Source organism: Epinephelus fuscoguttatus, linkage group LG24 (genome assembly GCF_011397635.1).
Source record: "Epinephelus fuscoguttatus linkage group LG24, E.fuscoguttatus.final_Chr_v1".
NCBI lineage: Eukaryota > Metazoa > Chordata > Actinopteri > Perciformes > Serranidae > Epinephelus > Epinephelus fuscoguttatus.
In genome coordinates this window covers 20654617-20677408 of record NC_064775.1, presented here as the reverse complement: position 1 = coordinate 20677408, position 22792 = coordinate 20654617, and the positions used below count along the sequence as shown (strand labels likewise).

At 40.7% G+C, this 22792-nt stretch overlaps 1 protein-coding gene across 2 annotated transcripts in view; it reads left to right on the top strand.

Moving 5' to 3' along the window:
- LOC125884972 (neural cell adhesion molecule 2-like) overlaps positions 1 to 18533 on the top strand; it is a 521830-nt gene extending 503297 nt beyond the window's left edge. For both annotated transcript variants that reach the window (XM_049570309.1, XM_049570308.1), the window contains exon 17: positions 15329 to 18533. In XM_049570309.1, the coding sequence (XP_049426266.1) occupies positions 15329 to 15443 (115 nt within the window). In that variant the 3' untranslated portion in view covers positions 15444 to 18533. The remainder of the gene's footprint in view (positions 1 to 15328) is intronic.
- Positions 18534 to 22792: the final 4259 nt, after the last annotated feature.

The following is a 22792-nucleotide window of genomic DNA, read 5'->3' as shown; positions in this document are numbered from 1 at the left end:
GATGATTGAAACTGACTGGCTGTAATTTCTAAAAATTCTCCCAGGCTTCAATCAGGTTGGGTTTGTTCTAATTTCCCAGAAGTTCAAGTTTTTTTTATCAGGCTGGGGCCCAAAACTGCTGCCGTGGTTTGAGTTAGGGTTGGGCTCAGAGAGAAACTATGGGATTCATGTCAGGCCTGATATTTAGAGCCCAATCATAGCTCTAATGTTGTGCAAATTTTCGCACTGCATTACTTACTCATACATGCAAATAACTTGTGATGTGAAACCGCTAATTTGATGAATGAACTTCCACCGGTACGTTCTCTGTGCGATGTGGCCATGGAGGACCTCAGTGCTGATTGGCTTTCACTGTGGAAATTGGTTGTTGAAGTTCAGATTTTTCAACTCTAACGATTAAGCGATTAAGCCGACTCACGTCATTCATGTACTTCACATCATTGGCTTTGTGTCCGTTGCGTCTATTGCACCACCCGGCAGGAATTTGCATCTAAACGCATCTTTATATGTAATTCACTCACACAAATTATTTTATTCGCATCGGGTGTGAATACCACATAATACAAACTACGAACAGCATGACGTGTTGGACCAAATGTTGAATATAGAAAAGGGACAGATGTCTTGAATCCCACGTTGAAAGGGAGAAGGGGGGTAATAATGTTTGTAAGTCATTAAGTTTTACAGGGCTATGACGTGCTCTAGTGAAACAGTCTGTCTCCTAGCAACCCAGTGTATTATATAGCTGTTCTTTAGATAATGATCTATTGATTGGTTTGTGTGATGATTCCACTGGATGATGTTTAGTTCCCTTTTCATGGTATATTACTGTAATATGAGTAGAAACATGTTCCTGTCACAAGATGAGGATAATTCTCACATACATACATTAAATATTTAGTTTTCGAATGTTGTGTTATAGAAAAATAAGGCAAAAATACAGTGCATTAATTAAAACTGATGGATTCTAACTACTTTGGCCAGTCATCCATGATTAGATGCCTGAATGTAATTACTGCTTTGTGCCGCAAAGCATTTCATTATGCAAGCAAGAGCATTTTCCCCCTCTTTGTCATGCTAGTAAAAAATACACTTCATTATAGTGGTACAGAGACTCTTGATTGTGCAAACTTTTTAGGAGACAAGACAGTTTGTGTTATTGACATAAAGGGAGCACTTAAATTTTAAATTCTGGAGCGTCAGACGTCTGACATTTAATAAAGAGTGATTTTGCAGTACCCCGTCTTAACACAGAGCAAACAAAAAGTCTGGAGAAGCTTAAAGGCTTTTGTGGGAGCACACCTGACTGTAAATGGAAAAAAAAGACAGTTGGAGTTTCTATACATTCTTCCCACAAAATGAAGTTGATTTCTCTAGCAGGTCAGGTAACAAGGTCTCAGATCCGCGACTGAACAGCCAAAACGTCCATCAGCAGCTTTGTCAAAGTGCCCTTGAGTAAGACTTTTCCTCCTATGCTCATTGTAAGAACCTGAATGCCAGCTATGACAAAAGATGCCCACTGAAATAAATGAATGTAAATGTAAAGATTTAGTGTAAACACCTCTGCTACTTAGTGTGGTTTAGACCCCGGGCCACCTAATTTATCTCTGTGAAAAGCAGGGTTTGTAGTCAGCCTTTATGGCCTGCCGTAGATGGCCTTGTGTTTAATTAACGTCAGCAGAGAGAAGAACAAGTCGCCCCCGCTGTGCTTTGGTGTCACTTAGAAGCTTACAGATTACAAACACACATCTGCATTCACACTCTGATATCTCCCCAGCCCAACATGAGGTGCACACAGCTGCTGGCTCTTGCAACATTATCAAAGGGGCTTGTCAAGACCCAGTAGCATTTCTGTTTGTTTTGTGTCCCAAACAATATTTTAAATGGAACATCTGAGGGAGCATGTGTGTGCACAGAGCAACTCTTGCAGAAGAATTAGGGTCTATTACAGCAGCCTTATCGGCAGAATAAATGTTTGCATTGTACGTTTCAGCAAACCATGGATACCTTATGTTTGTACCTTCACGGCACAGTGGTCCAGTGCTTAGCATTTTCACCTCACAGTAAGAGGATTCCTGGTTCAAACCCATAATGGGGGGTTTGCATGTTCTCCCCCTGTCAGCATGGGTTTTCTCAGGGTACTCTGGCTTCCTCCCACAGTCCAAAAACATGTAGGTTAACTGATGACTCTACATTGGCCGTAGGTGTGAATGTGGGCGGGAATGGTTGTCTGTCTCAATGTGTCAGCCCCGCAGTCAGGCACAAAAAGGCACAAAAGCTGCTGGAAAAGCAGGGACGAGTTGGTGCAAAACATTAGGGTTTGGTGGCTTAAACAGCACTGGGAAGTGGTGCTGGAAAATGCCGCTGACAAATGCTTTTGGAGAAAACTATTGGGAAACGCTCTGATGTTTTTGACACCCAGGTTTGGTGCGTCAAATGCTGCTGGGAAATACCACGTGGGGTCTAAGTGCACTCCATCCACCCTCCCCTCTACCACAGATGACAAACTCAGCTCATGTATTATGTCACTTTAGGAACAACACTGTTTTAATCTGCCGCTTGGTCAGTGACTTCCGGCGTCAAACACCAACAAAAAAGGCCATCCTTTCACCTTAGCATGATACCCGGCCGGTGCCGTTATTATTTAATGGTGCCTGGCGGTGTCAGGAGGAAATACGGCAGAAGAACAATGAAAGTTAAGGCAGCAGAGGTCCGAGTAGGGCGGGCAGGAAGGTTGGTGGATGGCTCCAACAACCACCATCACCTGAGAAGCCAGTGTTCGTTCCTTGTAAAATTGTAAAGCCAAAGTTTAGTTTTTCCTAAACCCAACCACATGCTTTTGTTGCCTGAACCCAACCACGTGTGAGTGCTGGCAAAATGTAACCACGTGTGTTTTGAAGGGAAATAAAAGTCAATTCTCAGTTTTGCACCAAAGTAGTGCATTTAATATGAAATAGACTGTATGCAAACTGTACATTTCCTGTGAACCAACAACATCAACAACCAACGCACCCAGGGTACCTTGCACAACGTATCTCAACGTGGAATGTCCATGACCAAACAATATGTGACAAGGTTGGAGTAAGAATGTATTGTTAGAAATGATATGAAACATGTGAGGCATGCAAATGTAATCATGGTTTGCAGCAAGATACAAAGACAACATTTTCTTCTGGTGACTGGGCTGATGACAGTATTTCCCTCAGCATTTGAGGGAAAATCCACGTCCTGATTACCTTTGACTTTGACCCATATTGCAGATTTATGATAATGTTATATCTACACAAACAAAGACCAAAGTCTGACTCTGTAAGTTATTTTTCAAGGACTGATTTGCCTCTTTTGTTGTTTGCTATCTTTTGTTTCAACTGGGAATTCACGTCAAGTGTGAGACATGAGCCTTACTGAAGTGTCTGTCTGTACACACTGCAACCTGCATCATGGTGTCTATGTCCTCACAACCAGCTGTGCTGTCAGCAGCAGGGGTGACAAACTGCCTGAGGAACATCAGATATTTACTGGACAGAAAATCATGTTGGCTTTATGAGAAGCATACAGGAACAAAAAGCATTGTTTTTCTTCATACTGATTTCCTGATGTTTGACTTATAAAATCCTCTCTGATCTGCCTTATTCGGCTGTTTCTTCCTTCTCCACTTGGTCCAACAGTGGCCTCAATTGCAACAGCATGATAAAAATGCATCATCTAATCATCAAACTGCCTCGTCAAGAGAAAGCAGTGAAAATGAGCGCTGTCAGTACATTCAGGCATTTAAAGGTGAGAGGGAGAGTTAGGACGGGGGGAGAGATCACCTGTGACTTGCTACAGTAGCTCCTTTGGTGCTCCTCACTCTTGGCAGTGCTGCCAGCGATGTTAGCTGGCTAGTAGCCAGAGGACTCAGTGCCCAGCTTGGACAAAAGTATCTCCCCAATAAAACTCCCCAACCAAACCTCCCTCATTAACGATGTAACTTTTGATGCCACTTCTTGTGGTCTCTGTTGTGTTTGTCAGGATGTGATTTTCTTGTTATTCTGACTTTTTCAGGCAGTTCTGAGAAATTTCCAAAGTTTGCTGCTGATTTCTGTGTCACCAGCTTTCTCTTTGCATTCTGTCCAAATCCTGTCATATTGCCAGCTTCAATTGTAACAAGGATTTGAGATGTAGTTTTAGTCTTGAGGGGGATTCACACTCGTAATTCAGCTCTATGCAGATCCTACACCGTAGCATACGCATGTGGCCTACGCCATTATGAGCATTCATACTTGTGTGATTGTGTGTCTGCAGTTACACCTCTGAAACACTAGTTGGCGGCATGGTTTCTGTGAAGTGCTGTAAAGTTTAGTTGATTCAAAACATATATCAAATCGAGACAATTTCAAACACAAGTACACAAATCGGCTTCACTATAACTGGCAGCATTCACAGCCAAAGCACTTGTCTTTTGCTGGACACATTTTCCCCACAATGCAGTTTAAATTTTAGTCTAATTTTAGTCAATGTCCTAGTCAGAATTTTCTCAGTTTCATTTTGGATTTTGCTGAAGGATATTTCTCTAAAAAATCCAGTGAAAAGTAAGCATACCTTGAACTATGTGTTTAGTTCTCTAGGCTGAGAATGTGACACTGACTCACCGTACCTCTTTCATATCATATAAAAATGAATTCCTGAAGTTTATTTAAAGAAAGAATGTAATTCATCATTTCCCTCACAGGTGGGATTTATTTTCAGCTGCATATACAGTATGTACAACAATCCTTTATTGCCTCTGTCTACATTTCCCTTTTTTACATGGAGCTAAAATTTATTCGGAATTATGTCAGATGTTTGCCAAATGTGTTAGTGTCTGTTCAGTCAGGAACATTCTCGTCATAGATTTAATCATTAATTGCAACAAATGGAAATATAGTTGTGTTTGGTGCTGAAGGCTCCACTCTTGATGTGATGTTGACCCTGGAGTAGACAAGCAGCATGCCATGCCAAACCAGGGAGCACAATGCATTAAACTCCCTGGGTATACAAGAGTGGGCCCAAGCAAGACATTAAATGCCATTTTGACCTTAGAGCCATGTTAGGACAGATGTAAATGGGCCGCCGTATGTGGGAATGGGCTGTGATTGGTGTGTGACTTATAGAAACAATCCAATCAGCTGTCTGTCAGCTGATTACTGCTGGGGCGTATGACTTCCGTGTCAGCGTATGACTTCCATGAGGCTTCATTTTTTGAAGAAATCATAAATCATCTTTTAGATAGATGCTAGATACTATCTCTGCTACGTTCAACATAACAATATGTTAACAGGGCAAGGCAAGCTGATGCCCCAAGCAGGAAAAACAATCGTCCAATGAGAAAGATGCATAGAGACGGTGAGAATTTGTACTTGTACTTGCAGATGAATGATTGGTTTAAAGGGAAAACAACCAAAGCTTTGGGCTGACTAGTGGGATTTAACTTAGGTTTTCCGCCCAAACAGAGCCAACTATTGTGTCTTGTCTTTTTCGTCAATTATGAACAGAGAGTTCGCCATAATTTTCATGGGGTCTATAAAATTTGTCTTAAAACAAAAGGATGTCAAGAAATACTTTACACTGACATAACATTTTGAAAAGCTGGACATATTCCTGTGTTTGCTTTAAAGCAGAAACATTTTCAACACTGACATCCCCCGAGCATCGCGGTCGCAAAGACAACCTTGATCACGTTCCGTTTTCCTCTGAGCTACTGGGTTCTTTTTTTTATTTTTCTGACACATACCATCTGCCTTTTCCTCCACTAGAGACAGTAACTGCAAAGAACTTACATTGATACTCATTGGTAACTGAGAATAGCTAAGGATAGCTGTCAAGAAAAACATCATTATATTCTGCATCATTGATATTTGCCAAGGAAACTCATGTAGTTCAGTCCTCTAAGCCAAACAGCAACAGTTGTGATTGTTAAGTCCAACGCCCCACCCCCGTGTTCCGATTGGTTTGAAATTTGGCAGTGTTGGTCCAAGACATCATCCACTCCACCAGTCAACGTTTGATTCGGTATTGTCTTTTTGGGAATTGAGACGAAGTAGGTGTGCTTGCTTGCCTGACAAAATACACAAAAATAACTGACTTTCATGACAGAGCACAGCATAAAGCAAGACCAAGATGGCAAAATGTCAGAGCACAGCTGAAGAAGCATTGACTGCTGACTGCTGAGTTAGGTGACCCCAAAATTGTTCTTGGTCTTTAGGAGTTAAGCAATGGTTGACAGACTTCCTTTGTGCCGTAAATTGAGCCTTCATATCCTTGGAAGATTGTTCATGGTGGCAGACAGAATTACATCATGAAAGCGACACTTGTAAGGAACCAATATAAATGCCAATGATGTCATTATCCCATAGCCATTACAATGTGCAATCAACGCTCATAATGAAATGCTTTTGCAAAAAACCTGTCCATTACCACGTTAAATTAAGTTCCAATGACTAATTAAAATAGTTAGGCCAATTAGCTACAGCAAGAAAAATCTTGAGCATCAACTATGATTCAATTATTTTATTTCCTTTATTATTCATAGCTCTATATGCCCAAAGTGGAACACTGCAGTCAATAAGTTAACAAGATGTGGAAGATTTGTGTGATTTGAGTAGCTGCCTGTGGCGATTCTAATTCCTTTAACACACCAGAGGACGCTTGGAGTGTAAAAATGCAGGAGGTAGTCGAGTGATGTACATCATATATCTCCTCAAGTCGGCATTACATTGGATTAAATGGAATTATATCTGTTTAGTAAAACAGATAAGTAATGTGTCACACAGCAGACAGGAAAGCAAAGAGTGTTGCATTCAGGTTATTGACGCTTGAACAGTTCTTCCCCAGTGTATCAACTTTTTTAATGACAAAATGTATTGATATACTGCCTCAGTAAATGCATTGGTGGTTCCCTCGATTTGGCTTCCACACTCAAGAAAGCGGAAACAGTGAGCAGGCAGGACCGTCCATATGTTGAGAAAACCTCCCCATCTGAACATAAGTCCAATCTGGGTTTGCATGAAGCTAATGAGACATGAAATTGGCTCCACTGTGCAGAAACTCCACCAATCAACCAAGGGGGAACCCCCTCTGGCCAATTGCAATATTTGGGCTTATTAGGTACAGCATCACGCAGGGCTACTGTTTTACATTCATGATCTCACTGAAGAGCTCCCCTGGAGTTGGTTAACATGACTATCTGGGGGTGATTTTGTGATGATGTGTCTTTTGAAATGGACGATACAATGTTTATTTCAGAAAATATCCAATATCGTGAGAAACATTCAGACCATCATTGGACACTAAAACTTGCCACTGTGGCAACATTGGGGGCCCTGTTTAAACAATCTAAAGTGCGCTGTCTAAAGTGCACTTGCAAGTGCATTTAAGGTTTGCCCAAGTCCATGTTTGCTGGTTAAATGGTGCATAATCTGGGCACAATTCAAGGTGCAAGGGACAAAGCAGTTGTATTTAGTCCCTTAATTATTCATAGGTGTTTTAAGCATAACATGAACTTAACCAAACAGAGGGTGTTTCTCAAAGTCAAGTAAGGATCCTCAAATGGCCAAGTTTGAAGGATGCTACATCATAGACCCCCGCTGAAGGACTGTTCCAATGTCAAGGATCCTTCCTAGTTTCACAAAGGACTAAGTCCTTCTTTCAGAGAAATTCAAAAAGTTTTTAAATGAATCATTCACAGCATGGATGGAGCGTTAAGGGTCCCCCTCCCCTCCTCCCCCCACTATTCACATGATAACAACATGATACCTGCTTTCATTCTGTCAGTTTCAATAAGTGGATTTGGGGAAGGCCAGAATAGACATATAAGAATATCCTGCAGGTCAAAGCATCAAGCAATTTATTTCAGTGGATTACCCGGCAGTATAATGTGAAATCGGCACAGTCAGCTGTTTCAGAGCAGCGCAGCTCATCAGTTCAGATCCGCTGTTTATATTGTTGTAGCAGAGTGTGTGGTGACACACACATAAAATATGGATCACTTTGAAATGACAGAGTGATTCTGTGTGAGTCTGTGTATATGCTGTTAGTGATAATTTAAAACTTTTTTCATTGCTGTCTTTACTTCATTACTCCATTACTTTTCATTACTTACTCTTAAATATGATCCAGAAATATATTCTCCTTAAAAGTCACGTGATTCTGACAATACTGATACATTTGTTTATAATTGGGCAACAACATTAGAGATTGCCAAAATGATCACAGTACCCTTAAACCCCCTCAGTCTGCTGAGGGTTAATGAAACACACCTGGGGACAGTCATTAGCCTGTTCCAATGTGTGTTCACTGAATGCTCTTGCTTCACCTCTGCAGGATCCTTCTTTGAGAGGAGGGGTCCTCCCAAGGAAGGATCGTTGACTTGAGAAACGCACAGAATGTCATCTCCCATTTCCCTTCAAAAGACAGATGTTCCTGTGCCTTGGTGGATCTGAATAATTGGAGAAGCAACTGGTTTTCTGCTGAGAATAATGTAGTAAAAGCAGTAATGTCACTGCAGCAAATCGTGGGACATTTAAGCAGCAAAACTAAAAACTTTAGTTCTGTTTCTTCTTAAATGTATGACTAAACAACTTTTAGCTTCTGAAATAATCAAATTTACATTGTTCTTTGTTTGTAAAGGGGCACAGCTCCTCTCTTATTGGGGAGTCAACAGTGGCTCTGCAGCTCTGCTCTGCTCTCTGCTACATTAATTTTTTTAGAGAAGTATTTTCCTTATTAATGGGAACAAATACATTAGCTGCTTATACAACATGGGTGCTGGGCCTGAAAAAGACAACTGCATCAGTCTGAAACTAGCTAGACTGGGTTTGGGAGTTGGTTCATCGAGATAAGCCAAAGGTGGGACTAATTCTCCAGTCAGGTGTCACTGCAGAAGGGAGCGCAATGAGATGAAGCAATTTAAAGAGCACCAGTCAAACCTCAAACAAAGACAAATGATGGATGCATAATAATGGAGAGCACTTTAGACAAGGAAACCGAGACTTCTGATATTACAGCTCTGTGCTTTTGAATAGTTCTAGTAACAGTGCAGTGTGCATACGTACTTTAAGTGTGTTAAAAGCCTCCGATGACACTGACGAGAGCTTGCAGTGGCCTATACAATGATCATATGTCATGACTGTTCATCATCATTTATTCACTGAATCTGTTTCTATTGCACTTCATCACATTTACATTTTATCTATACATCAACTTTTCCTCCTTCCCCAAGCATAACATTTTTTTGTTGTATTTCAACTTCACTTTTTTGGGCATTGCCACTCAGGTTTTTTCTTTTTTTTTCCCTTAATGCACAAATTGAAATTGCACATAAAAAGAGTTGGACAGGAGTGTCATGGTTGGGGAAAAAGTGGGACTTTTTTAAATTTTTAATTTCTAAATAATTAGTGCCATAAGGAAATTAAAAATGATTGAATAAAATGTTTAAAAGGCTGCACTTTGAAAAAAAAAATTGTAGAAGATCTCTTAGGCACCTCTCAACACTTAAAAGCACAAAATGGTTCAATCAGCAGCCAGAGCAGAGTGAGTGACACCAGAGTTCTGAAAAATGACAAGAATGAAGAAAGGGAAAGGCAAATAAAGCAAACTGACTTTGTAAAAAATTAAAATGATATTTAACAAAAATGAAAAGTTGCATGAGAGGAAGGTTCAGGGGGCCCACAGAAACCACTTATGTTTAGGCCCCAGAATTTGGTGCCCTGCCTCTGGAGGTGGATGGAAACGTCCCTGATGACATGACAGACCCTAGGCATTGAAACAGATAAAACAGATAATATATAGCCATGTTATGTGCATAACTAGCTGATTCATATCTAATATTTCATTAAAGGTCAGTAAAATTGAAGTTAGATTCTACATTGTTAGAGTTAAATCCAAAATGAGAAAAGTTTTAACACAAATTCCACTCATGGAAAAATAAATAAATCATCCAGAGGCATTTGCTCTCACATATTCTGTTACCTAGTTATATATTTGGAGTTTGTTCTCAGTCAGAGCACACGAAACCTTGAAAATGCAAATTATTTTCTGTTTTATGGCTAAGAGAGGGAACAGAGCTGAACTTCGAGTCGAAAATGCATCGATGGATGGATGTTTTATGCCTCTCGCACAAGGTGACGAACAAGTCTTGAATGATTAACAGGAGTTGGAAATACTAGAAAATAAGAAGCAGGACAACCCTGTGAACAGATAAACTGTGCCTGCTGGTAGCCTGATGCAGATCATCTTCAGTCTACATCTGCTTTCTCTGCTCCTTGACCCAACCCCGTGTTCCAAATCTCTCGATAGAATTACAAAAATACAACCCGAATGAACAAAATATGAGGGACAGTGGCTGTGAATCCAGGTAAAAGCCCCACTCTGTTATTGATTTCCCTTATTAAATCTATTCCAATCCCAAAAGATGCACCGTACAAGAAAGGATTTTGAAGCTTTGATGTGCAAAAAGGGCTGCAACTCAATATTTTCCTCATATTTTGCTCTTTCAGTGTTTATTGTTGTCACTGTCTTTTGTTGTTAAGGCGTGGGAGCAAGCTGGGGACAAATTGCCTTGAGACGTCCCTTCCTGAAAATTCAGCGCAGGGCTTTATTTCCAAAATAAAACAACAAAAGATAGACAACTGTTCATTCCATGCGGGGTCCGTGCACGGCTCATATTTTCACAATGAATGTGTCCCTGTTGGTTTGTCAATGAGTGGTTTTTGGTTAGGCTTTGGTGTTGCAGTGGCTACAGCAAATAAAATTGACTCTATGCTGATAAATTATTTTAAATTTGTTTCCTGCAGATGTACAAATGCATCCGACTGTGTGGATTTAGCATGCAAAAAACAATGGCTGTAGCAAAGAAGGACCACTTTCAGATATCTCCAACATCAGGAGAATATCCTCAGAAAAACATGTGCAAGTTCAACAGTATGTCTCAGTTTTTCCACATTCAGTCAGTCGACTACTCACTTTCATTGCACATGACTTTATTTCCTTATTTCCCAGTTCAAGAAGCAGGTGAAGTCAGCTGCTGCCTCACAAGCCATTTACAATCTAAAGTTCTGTCAATGTGATGTTGTGTTCACACCAAACACAACGCAAACTTTCGATTTTAGTGATTTTGAACACAAGAATATTTTGTGTTGACCCACTTAGTAACTGTAAAGACCAGAGGTGGGCCTAAAGGGGGATTTATATTTGTGTGGAAGACCCTACACTGTAGCCTATGCACATGACCTACACCATTGTGAGCATTTATATTTGTGTGGTGGTGTGTCTGTGTTACTCTGCAGTTACACCTCCAAAACACTAGTTGGCAGCGGGGTTTTTCTGAAGTGTTGTTAAGTTTAATTGATTCAAAACACACCCAAAACACACATTAAACATGGCTTAATAGAGACCATTTCAGACACAAGTACACAAATCAGCTTCACTATGACTGACAACATTCACAGCCAAAGCACTTGTCTTTTGCTCGACACATTCCCCCTACAAATACAACATGCTAATGTTTTTAGCACAAGCCTATGGCATTTTACATGGTAGAAATTAGACTAGGGGCTAGCGGACTTTTTTCTCTACTCAATGTGAAGCCAGGGACAACAGCAACATTCAACAAAGGTAACGTTACAAAATTTGGCTCTATTACAACTCAGAAAGTTCATCGACAAAACAACTGTCTATACTAAACATGTTTTCCAAACAATTGTAACATGCTAACGTTATTAGCACAAGCCTATGGCATTTTACATTGTATAAATTAGCTTAGCAATGAGCAGCGATTTCCTCTGCTCCTATGAAGCCAGTCATATTGAGGCTTTATTGTCTTCACAGTTTGTTGTGTCTTATCTCTGAAATAAAAGTAAATGAAAGCTTTGTATCCACTGAGGGAAAGGGTTAGGGTTGTTAGGGTTATCAGCTTACAAAAATAGACAGGAGGTCTGCATCGCCACGACGTGTAGTTACATTTCTGGGAAGATGCACGTCAGGCTACGGCTTAGGGTAAGGCGTAGGCTCTATATCGTGGCAGAGGTACAGTGTAGAGCTCATTTGTGCTTCACATTAGAGACAGACACGGACGAAGCCTTCTGTCTGTTCTCTGCGTTCATTTCGTCCATATTTGTGCACATTTTCTGAAAGCTTACAGAAAGCTTACGAAACGGAGCAGAACCACAGATGGTGGAGGCAGTGTAGCATAGGTCAAGTGAAATACGACAGTAGGAGACAACAATGAAATCTTGAAAAAATGGTGGAACCCCACAAATTGATAATGTAGTGAAAAGAATTCTCTGTCCACATGTGGGGATATATTGAATGACCTCACAGACCCCTGCCACAACACTGACTCTTCCACTGTTGCTTCGTTTGCTGTTGTGTGAAACTTTTGACTCCATCCTCTGGTGCCATCTGTTGGTTGTATGTATGACATCATAATGTGTTCACACCAAACGCGATGCAAATTTTCACGTCACATTACTCGCATGAGTTTTAACGCCAGAATATTTTGAGTTAACTTGCTTCATACGTTCATGAAATCACTGACTCGATGAATAAACTTCCACTAGTACATCCTTGGTGACATAATTGCCAGGAGGATCTCACTGCTGATTGACTATGCCACGAAAAAATCTGTCGCTTTAGATTTAATTTTTAGTTAAAATTTTCAACGCGAAATTGCGCTACCCGCTTAATTTGCGGCATTTGCGTCGGTCGCATCCATTGTATTGCTCGGTAGGAATACACATCTAATCACATCTTCACATTGGCTTTTCATGTGATTCACTCCTGCTAAGTCTAATACAGATTCTTTTGTACTGATGCTGCTGGTTGATGTCAGGTGTATTAATATCAGGTAGGCCGGATTGGACTCCTTGGCGGGCTGGTTCTGGCCCTGGGGTCGTATGTATGACGCCCCTGTCCTACATGAGTATAGTCCATTTTAAAAGTCCACATACAGTATGAGTAAAATTACAGCATAATCGTGGATCTTTAAAACACAGCACACACCTCATACCAATACATATTAGAAATTGCCACTATTTAAGTTACATTAGTCAGTGTATTATTCTCATCAGACTTTTACACAGTCTTTGTATTAACTGCATTCAGATAAAGTCGTTTATGTGCCCATCGATATAAAAGCTCTCATACATCATATCACTGGAAACAAATCCTGGTTAGATTTTCATCTTGTGGCCACATTATCATAAAGATAAAGCTGTGATGTCCTTCTGCTGCTATACTCAGAAGTAGATTCATGGAGGATGAAAGGGGCCTGAAAAGAGGGAGTCAGCCAATCAAACGGCTCATGCTTAGTAACACACCGATGTATATTTTACTTATTTATTTATTTATTTTTTCCTGGAAATGAATCAATTCGGGAGCTAATGGGAGATGTGCCAGCTCTGAGGTGATGTTATTCAGGTTGACACAGGCTGACAAATGAGAGTGCAGCACTGAAAGGGCAACAACAACCAGACAAGCTGAGAGAACAGGCAGCAACCAGGACTGACAGACCAAAGTTAAGACACTGATGATGCTCTGAGTGTGACATGTTGGTAAAATGCTTTTCTGGTAATAATCACACGAATAGCTAAAAATCTGATGTTTAAAATTCATAGACAGAATGTTAGGTTCTAATGCTTAGCACATCTATGAGGGTGGTAACAGTCCACATGGCCAAAGTATGGCCCCCCTTTGTGGGAGCCCCGTTTTTTACCTGTCTGAGCATAGCTGACATTTTCTAACTATGTGGACGCCAATGGGCAGAGATGTGAAGAACCAAGCACTATATTTTTAGTTTTTGTCACACAAACCCCTACAGTTTGAGAAAATGCACACCGAGTATTTAATTTAATTTAATTATTATTTTTTTAGTTGATTTCATGATTTTTTTTAAGTAATTGTTGTTTTTTGTGATTTTTTTAAAGTAAATTACTTACATACAGGAAATTACTTCATAAAAATGCCAACAAGTTAATGAAATACCCTATTTTCAATCACTTTTCTGTCCATTTGTAATTACATTTCTGAAGTAAGATATCCATACTGCATATTGGCCTCTTTATATCAAACAGTATTTATTTTGCCAGTACCAGCTGCCTGTTGCTTGGTAACTTTATCCTTTCTTAGAGGCTTTGATTGGTGATTTTTAACAGGAGAAAGTGCCGCTATACTCTGTTAATATCATTCCCCGGCTGCAAGTACACTGCTACATGTAGCTGCATGCCAACAGTAAGGAAATATGTACTCTTGGATGCCAATGTAATTTCTCCCTGACTTCGGATCATGTTCCTGCTGAAACATGTCAAGTTGTGTTTATTGGTGATTTTTTCATGGTAAAATGTGCCGCTATACTACGTTACAGTCGTCCCATGGCTGCAATGACAAAGATATACGACTAGGACAAACTGACCAATCCATGCCAACTGGACTTTTTTAGGAGAAAGGCTTAAAGAAACAGTACCTCAGAGGGTGAATACAGGAGTTCCAACAAAGACAAAATGAGGAAATGAAAGTATTTTTGGACCATGAAAGCATGTAAATGTTCTACTAGCAACCTGAAAATGACATATACACAGGTCCTTTTTAAGGTTTGAAAAAGATTCATAATTTGTTTAAATATTGGCAGTAAACACATCCTGTCTGGTGCTTGAAGTCAGCATTGACTTTTCCAGGATTTAACAAACACCATGATCTTTCTTTCTCCAGAGAGTCCAGCAAAATGCCTGCCAAGTCATGTTTGGTCGTGACTGTTCATACACAGCTCCGTCCTCAGCCTGGAAATATCTGTGCATTGGAAATAAACACAACACAAGCAGACAAAGCGATCATTATTTTAGGTCAGGTGTCCAAACATACAGGTCAAAGTGAAGCACGAATATGAATAATGTGTTTCTTTAGGTCTGTGTACAGCCCTGTGGAGGCTTTTATATTTAATATCCCTGCTGCCTTTTCACTTCAATTAAATTCAGCTTTATTAATCCCAAAGGGGGCGAGTCATTCATGCACCAAAAGGTCTAAAAGGTGATTACTAGTGGGCTCTAAAGTAGGAAGTACACATATTGTGGAGAAAACCATTAAACCCACACACTATTGTGGCATTAATTCACTTCTGATTTAGCTAGCATTTACAGTATGTGCCTGCTTCATACAGTAACATCCTGTAGTTGGTCACTCTTGAGTCTGATCCTGTTCACATTAATTGTACATGTTCTTTAAGGTCCTGTAATTACCCAGCAGCCAACTGTACAAATCTCAAATCAATGCCTGTGCTCTTTCTTTCTTTTCTGTTCTTTTTTTCTTCTCTCATTCACAGGAAGCTACCGCTGAAGGAAGAAAATGGAAAAGAGTCTCTCAAGCCGGATACGATTGAAATCAAAGTGCACAGTGACAACAGCATCCACACAAAGCCCGACGACAGCAAAGCGTAAAAGGGTCGGTCCCCTCGGCACCAAAAGAACATTCGGATCACGAGACCAAAACCCAGAGAAACTACAACACTGGAAAATAGTGGAGTAAAATACCATATCTGTTTATAACAATGCCCCAGTGACAGGCATGTGTAAATACAAATAATAGGGAGAAAATAGAGAGAAAGGGTCAACCTTTTAGACACCCTGAGTGATAAATGTATCATGTTCTTAAAAACATGGCGTCAGTGGAAGGCTCTTGTTGATCAATGATTGTATTTTTTTTTCTGTTCATGACCTTTTTTTTTTTTTTTTTTTTTTTTTTTTTTTGCTTTACAGATTCTCATGCAGTTAAAGGGTGAAAAATCAGTCCCCACTATTCTTACACAAAGGCAGGCAAAGCTAGTATGCTATTTCACCCCCAAGCTCACATCGCTTAATGCTTTCCTTTTTTTGTCAGAGTGAATGCATGGGCCAACCCACACTGCAGGATCACAATTATTTAATCGCCTGTTACCATGCCTGAGTGTTACACTACAGCAACCTTTTGTACGCCTTTAATAGCCGAGCTAGGCGTCTGGCTAATGTGAGGCAAACGCTGAGGCTATTGTGCTCCCAGCTCCAGCAACAAAAGGTCTTAATGAGATTTTATTGCTTCAGGAAAATGTGACGTTTGTTCCTGAGTGAAAAATTGTACCAACCAGGACCTGGTTATTAACTATTAAGAGGAATTTTGACTTGATATTTGATGACTTACGCTTTATGAAGGGCTATTGTGGATCATAGTTTCATAACATTAAAAAAAAGACAAAAAGAAAGAATGTTGCAGTCTATGAAGTATACAGCATAAACCACACATGTGCATCGATGCCTTTTATATTGACACTCAATATCTCTTTAACTGTCTCATTCTCTAACAATGTATGTTTTATTCATGTGTGTTCAAACAGTAAGTACACTAGTGCAAGAGGTTAACTGCACTTAGAGCTGATGTGAGCTTGAGTAATGAAAAAAAAAGGCCACAAACGCCCTGAATTGTGTCATGTAATTGTTGCGATGCGAATGGTAGGACTCAAGGCATGGGAACAAACGAGTAAAGGTGTGCTCACGATAAATCAAATGTGTGTCAGGTTTGTTTTTAATGATTTCTTTTCTCATTCCTGTCTCAGATCTGCCTCATATATTTTTTTGTTTCCCAGTCTGATCGCTATTCTCTCTGATGTTGTCATGTGTTGTACATAGGTGAAAAAAAAACAATATTTTACAGAGCTTTTATGTAAATATACCCTAAAGGATGTGTCTTTTTTCAAAATGCAACAGGCTTGGCTTTTTTGTGAACGCTCCTCAGATGAAAAGCTTTTTTTTGTTGTTTTGTTTTCTTTTGTTTTTTTTCTTCTGTTGTGTTTTGGTCCAAAGTTCAGTGATGGTGTAATATTGCTTTTTCTACTCATTTGCTTTCCCTAAAGAAAATCCATGCCCTGAGGCTATTTCACGGTATTTCAATGGAGACAGTAATTACGGCATTAGTGTGCCTTCTCTCTTTTTTTTTTCCTCCTACCCCCCTTGTGGCCCACTGCCGCCGCAGCACTGTAGACCTTCAAATGAATTTTTGATTGTGCTGCCTTTTCCACCTCAGAATGTGTCAGAACATTGAGTTTTCTTGCGGTGCTGTGAATTCTGGGAGATGTAGTCTTAGGATTGTGGATTGTAGTCAACGACACTGGACTGAAACAGACATGTATAACTACCTAGTGCAACTAAATGTCAGGTTGATCCTCAAAGTAATGGGCTGCAGAAATGTGGTTGTAATGTCGTGTGTGTGTGAACTTGTACAATATACATAGTGAGGACCACATTTTTAACCAACAGAGTGAGGACATTTTTAGAAAGTGAGGACATCTTGGACTGTCGTCACTTATTCAAAGGTCTGTTTGAGGGTTAAGCCTTGGTTTTAAGGTTCAGGTTAATTACTATTAGGTTGAGATAAGGATACAGATTTGAGTTAAGGATTCTGTTGTGATAGTTAATGTTAGGAGAATGCATTATGTCCAAGAGGGTCCTCACAAAGAGAGAAGTACAAGTGATTGTGTGTGTGCATACATTAATGAGTGAATGAGTACACTTGTCTACATGAATCAGGTTGCATGTATGTCTGTTGAATGTATCTGCACGTACTGTAAGTTAAATCTGTTTTTGAGTGTGTGCCCATTTAAATTTTTCACATAAGAGTCTCCCAATTTCAGATAATCTCCTAAATTAAAGAGTTGAACTTGCTATTATTTTGTTTATAATTTATTTGTTAGGTTTATTATCTATTTATATTAGACTCAAGTGTATTATGAAATACACTTTTTCAGCTCCATGATGCATCGTGCAGCTCTGCAAGTCGTTTTGATGACCACATGCCAAGTACAAATGTCCAAGCACTACGAGTGTGTTCCTCTTTGAGTTGGCGAGAGAGCTCTCACGCTGAGTTTCAGAGTGCGCTCTGATAGGTAAAACCTGATTATGTAGTTCTCGACAGTGATTAATACCCCAGGCTGCAGCACTCCATGCATGTGTCTGCGAGCTACCCCTCTCTGCCGCTGCCGCCACCACCCCCTCACCACTATTCCCTCTCAGACTCCATTGGTTTTTATCTCAGACCTCATAGCGCTGGCTTTGTTTTCTCCCGGCGAGCCCTTGTACCTGCATATCTCAAATGGATGGTCCTGCCATGGAGTGGTTCTGCTGCCTGTTACGATGACTGTAAATATGGGAGCACAGTGCCTGGAGGCTATACGATTTGTACATGTTCTTTTGTATTTGAATATGAGTCTAAATACCCAACCACCTCCTCTTCCCCTTCTTATCCTCAACCCCTCCCCGGTCCTCCTTTCCTCTGTGTCTCCTTCCACCATGCCTCGGTCCTTTTTTCTGTAGGGGGTTAAACAGGTGTGTTTGAGCTCAGTGTACAGTATGTGTCCTCTTTGTCCCCATGCTCCCCCCGTGTCCCATGGACTGTCCCTGCTGAGTGTGCTTTGTGCAGGAGGTGGGAACTATTGATGTCTCTCTGTACGTACCTGTGGAACACTTGTGACTCCTGTCATTTGCCGCTGTAAATAAACATGTCCTGGTAGAAGAGAGTGAGACGTTGCCATTCATTGCTTCATTTTTGAGTCTTCACCAGCTCCCCAGCTTCTATGTTTGTGTGCAAAGGAATCATATACGTTTCTGAGCTGTAGCTTTGAGCAAAGGTAATTTTACACAGTATCTTTTTTTTATTAAAAACTACTTCAAGATGAGGTTCACCAAATAGATTATGCAGTAGCAGCAAAGTCTCCAGAAGAATACCTTGGCATTATGCATTTCTGCAAACCACAAACATGTTACATTTGTGTGTTTCATATGTTTTAACACTTCTAAAGTGACCTAGTGCATGAGCTGACTTTCTCTTTTGGAAGTGGATGGCATGGCACCAAGGCAAGTCGCTGGCCAAACTGCAGACCAAAAAACCAAACCAGTTGTTTTTTCGCGAGTTATTGCTGTATTTCCAGCGGCTTGTTAGCCACCAAAACTGGGCGTTTTCAGCTGAGGAGATTGGCACAAAAAGCGGTTGTTTTTACAGAGAAACTGCTGTATTTCCTGCTGGGGTGGTGCCATGAAAAGTGATTGTTTTCCATGGAAAAACTGCTGCGTTTCCTGACGCAATGGTGCCATGAATAGCGCTTGTTTACCACTGAGAAATCGCTGCTTTTCCTGCCAGAGTGGTGCCATGAAAAGTGGTTGTTTTCTATGGAAAAACTGCTGCCCTTCCTGCTGGGTTGATGCCACAAAAAGCGATGGTTTTCTACAGACAAACCGCTACATTTCCTGTCACAGCGGTGCCGTTGTTTTCTACAGAGAGGACGCTGCTTTTTCTGCCAGGATAATTCCATGAAAACTGGTTGTTTTTTACGGAGGCATCACTACATTTCCTGCAGAGATTGTGCCACAAAAACTGATATTTTTAAGGAGACATCGCTGCTAAATAATGATCTAAAATTGTAATGTATACACTATTTGTTGAAATGTTCAATGCCAACATTTTTGGGGGCAATTGGATTGGTAGATTAAAAAAAAAAACAAAAAAAAACAACAAATATTTACGTTCTGCCTCAGAGTTAAACAAAAAGATTGATACCACTCTCATGTTTGTATAGTAAACATAATGCTAAATCCAGCAGCCAAAAAGCTTAGCATAAAGATTGGAAACTGAGGGAAACAGCTAGCCTGGCTAGATTGTGGTCAATCTTTGGGGGATAATATAGCAAGAATTGCAAGAATTTACTAACCATGTAAAACACTGGTATTGCCTTTAAAGCTCAATTCAGTCTTGAATTTTGGAAATTTTTGGTTTTAAATAACTTAAACTAATTTATATATAAGTTTTTAGGCAACCAACATGTCTACTAATATGCCCAGAGCCCATTTCATCAATGTTAAATAAATAAAAAATGTGTAGTAGGAGCATTAAACAAAATGTGAAATGAAATTCACTGTGAGGAAATGTAACAAGAGGGGGAAAAGATACAGTCATAGATACTGATACTGGGTGAACATTTCATTATAATCCTGTGTCTTGTAACGGGCCGTGCTGTAGCCTGGTGATAAAAGCAGACTTCTCCACAAAGACACAACTTTAATTGCTTTTAATTTTTTCGCCGTTGAAGTCGGCAGAGATCATTTTTTCCGGGGGACAGAGTGCTACGTTCATCAAGGTCATTCCTAAACCTCCATTACTCCCATTTTAAATGGTAACTGCATTGCATCTTAAATCTGGCTTTCCTTCCTTGAAACAAGTGCTTTAATGATAAAAACCAGAGAGACTGAGAAGCCCTGCTCAAAGGAGGAATTAAAACAATTCTGAATAGCATGGAGGAGCCACTGTGTTCCTTAACAAAGCTGCCCCCTCTTCGGCATTCATTTGAAGTCTGCAGATAACGCTTCTCAGACGTCTCCCTCCCACGAGAAGGAGAGAGGGAAGCAGCGGGCTGCCTGTTGGATCCTGGCTGCAAGGGCCTCTGTTAACAAGGGGAACAAACTTCAACTTCGTTTCCCACAGGGGCTCAAAGGAAGTCTGCACATCAAACACTGAGCCTCATTTGGATGAAGAGATGCGGAGAGGAGTGATATTGGCCGCTCTGGGGGGTAAGAAGGTGGGGGCACTGGGTGGGGACGAGAAGAGCAAAAGGAGAAGACGCCAAATCATCCTCTCCTTCACTTTGTCACGTGCACACCTGACAGGTGATTATTCTCCCCCCACATAGGAAGTTAGACAGAAGTGTTGGGCTGCACACAAACACACACATAAGCAAACACTGTTTTAGTGTATTGAGCGCTGCTGGGAAGTCACACACCACATGGAAAGATAGCGCACTAAGCCTTCAGGTAATATTTCTCCCCTAATCTTTCCGTTTGCAGAGACTCCCATGATACTGTACGCTGACAGCACTTTAATCCCAACTAGAAGAGAAGTTCAGGAAGTGTGGGGAGAAATCTCCCCGCCATTGTTGAAGTTTTCTCTCTCATACGCTCGCATGCACTTAAATGCCTCCTCTCAGATGCTTGGACGCAGAATTCCACTGTGAGATGCGCACGCACAAACACTATTTGAAAACTTTGCCCACATGCGAGGGAAGTGGAGCGTCCCCAAACTCTTAGCCTCGTGGGCAAATCCAGCAGAGAGCTTTTTGGCAGGTACAACCCTCCACTTCCTTAATCTGCTTGAATTCAGACTCTCCCAGCAGAGGGACGACACTCCTCTGATTTGACAGGAGAGAGGATGGGAGGTATGTGTGTGTGTGTGTGTGTGTGTGTGTGTACTGACTAATTCTCATTCAAGAATTATGATACAATAAATCTGTCATGGCAGAAAAGTATTGTCTCACCTCTGATGAACCTCTGACCACGCCCAGCAGTGATGTAATGTTTCACTAACATTACATCACTCACAGAGTGTGCAGCCAAAGCAGGTTTTCTTAGAGTGTGGAGGGGTTTTTTTTATTGTTTGTTTGTTTTTGTAAAATTAATTGAGGTCTCTAACAAAACCTAAACTTCAAGGGACAGTTGACCTCAAATTCAAAAATACATACTTTTCCTCTTATCTGTAGTGCTGTTCATCAGTCTAGATTGTTTCAGTGTGAGTTGTAGAGTGTTGGAGATATCAGCTGCAGAGATGTCTGCCTTCTCTCCAGTATAATAGAACTAGATGGCACTTGTGGTGCTTAAATCACAGAAAAAAAGTACATTTTAAAAACTCAACAGCAATGTCTCTTTTCAGAAATCATGACCCGGTTACTCAAGAAAATCCACAGACCCTGTTGTGAGCAGTTTCATGTAGGAAATATTTTCTTTCTACTGAACTACACCCACCAACTATATCACTGCTTAAGGTTCAGTCATAGTTCCTTTACATATAAAAATAGATACGTCTATTTCAAATGTTGTAAATGTCACTGCCCTCATACTTTCATGTGCTCTAAATGATGGTATATGGAACAACACATTCTAACCCCAACCTCATCACATATCGACATTTGGTCACGGACATTCTACATCCAGATACAAAGTACAGTAACAGGTACCCTGGGTACCCTGGTCAAGTTCTGCCTACCGCAAATTGACGTCTTTTTTCCTTCAACAACAATCACGTGGTAACATTTAGCCAACACACGTGTGGTTGGGTTTAGGAAAAAAGAACAGGGTTTGCCTTCAGTCTTATGGGAAGTCAACACCAACCGCCAAGGTGAAAGTCGGTGATTGTCGGACCCATCCACCACCGCTCCCACCTGCCCTACTCAGACTTTCGCCTCATTTCCTTTTGCTCTTGTCCCACTGCATTTCCCCCTGACACCACTAGGCGCTATCAAACTATAACAGCAACTGGCAGCGTATTGTGCCAACATTATTCATTCATTCATTCATTCATCTTCTAACCGCTTCATCCTCTTGAGGGTCGCGGGGGGGCTGGAGCCTATCCCAGCTACATCGGGCGAGAGGCAGGGTTCACCCTGGACAGGTCACCAGACTATCGCAGGGCTGACACATAGAGACAAACAACCATTCACACTCACATTCACACCTACGGACAATTTAGAGTTACCAATTAACCTAGTCGTGCCAACATTAAAGGACGGCTTTTTTTGTTGGTGTCTGAGCAGGAAGTCACTGACCAAGCGCTTGATTTTGATGACTTTGGAGTGAGACCAGGTTGTTGGAACAGACATCACTGTATAAAACGAGCTAAAGTGACCTCTAGGATAATCACAGCCTCATGACACTTGAAACTCATTGTATATTGACAATAAGGAGGTTTCTCAGCAGTTTCCAGAACAGAACTGTTCACCATA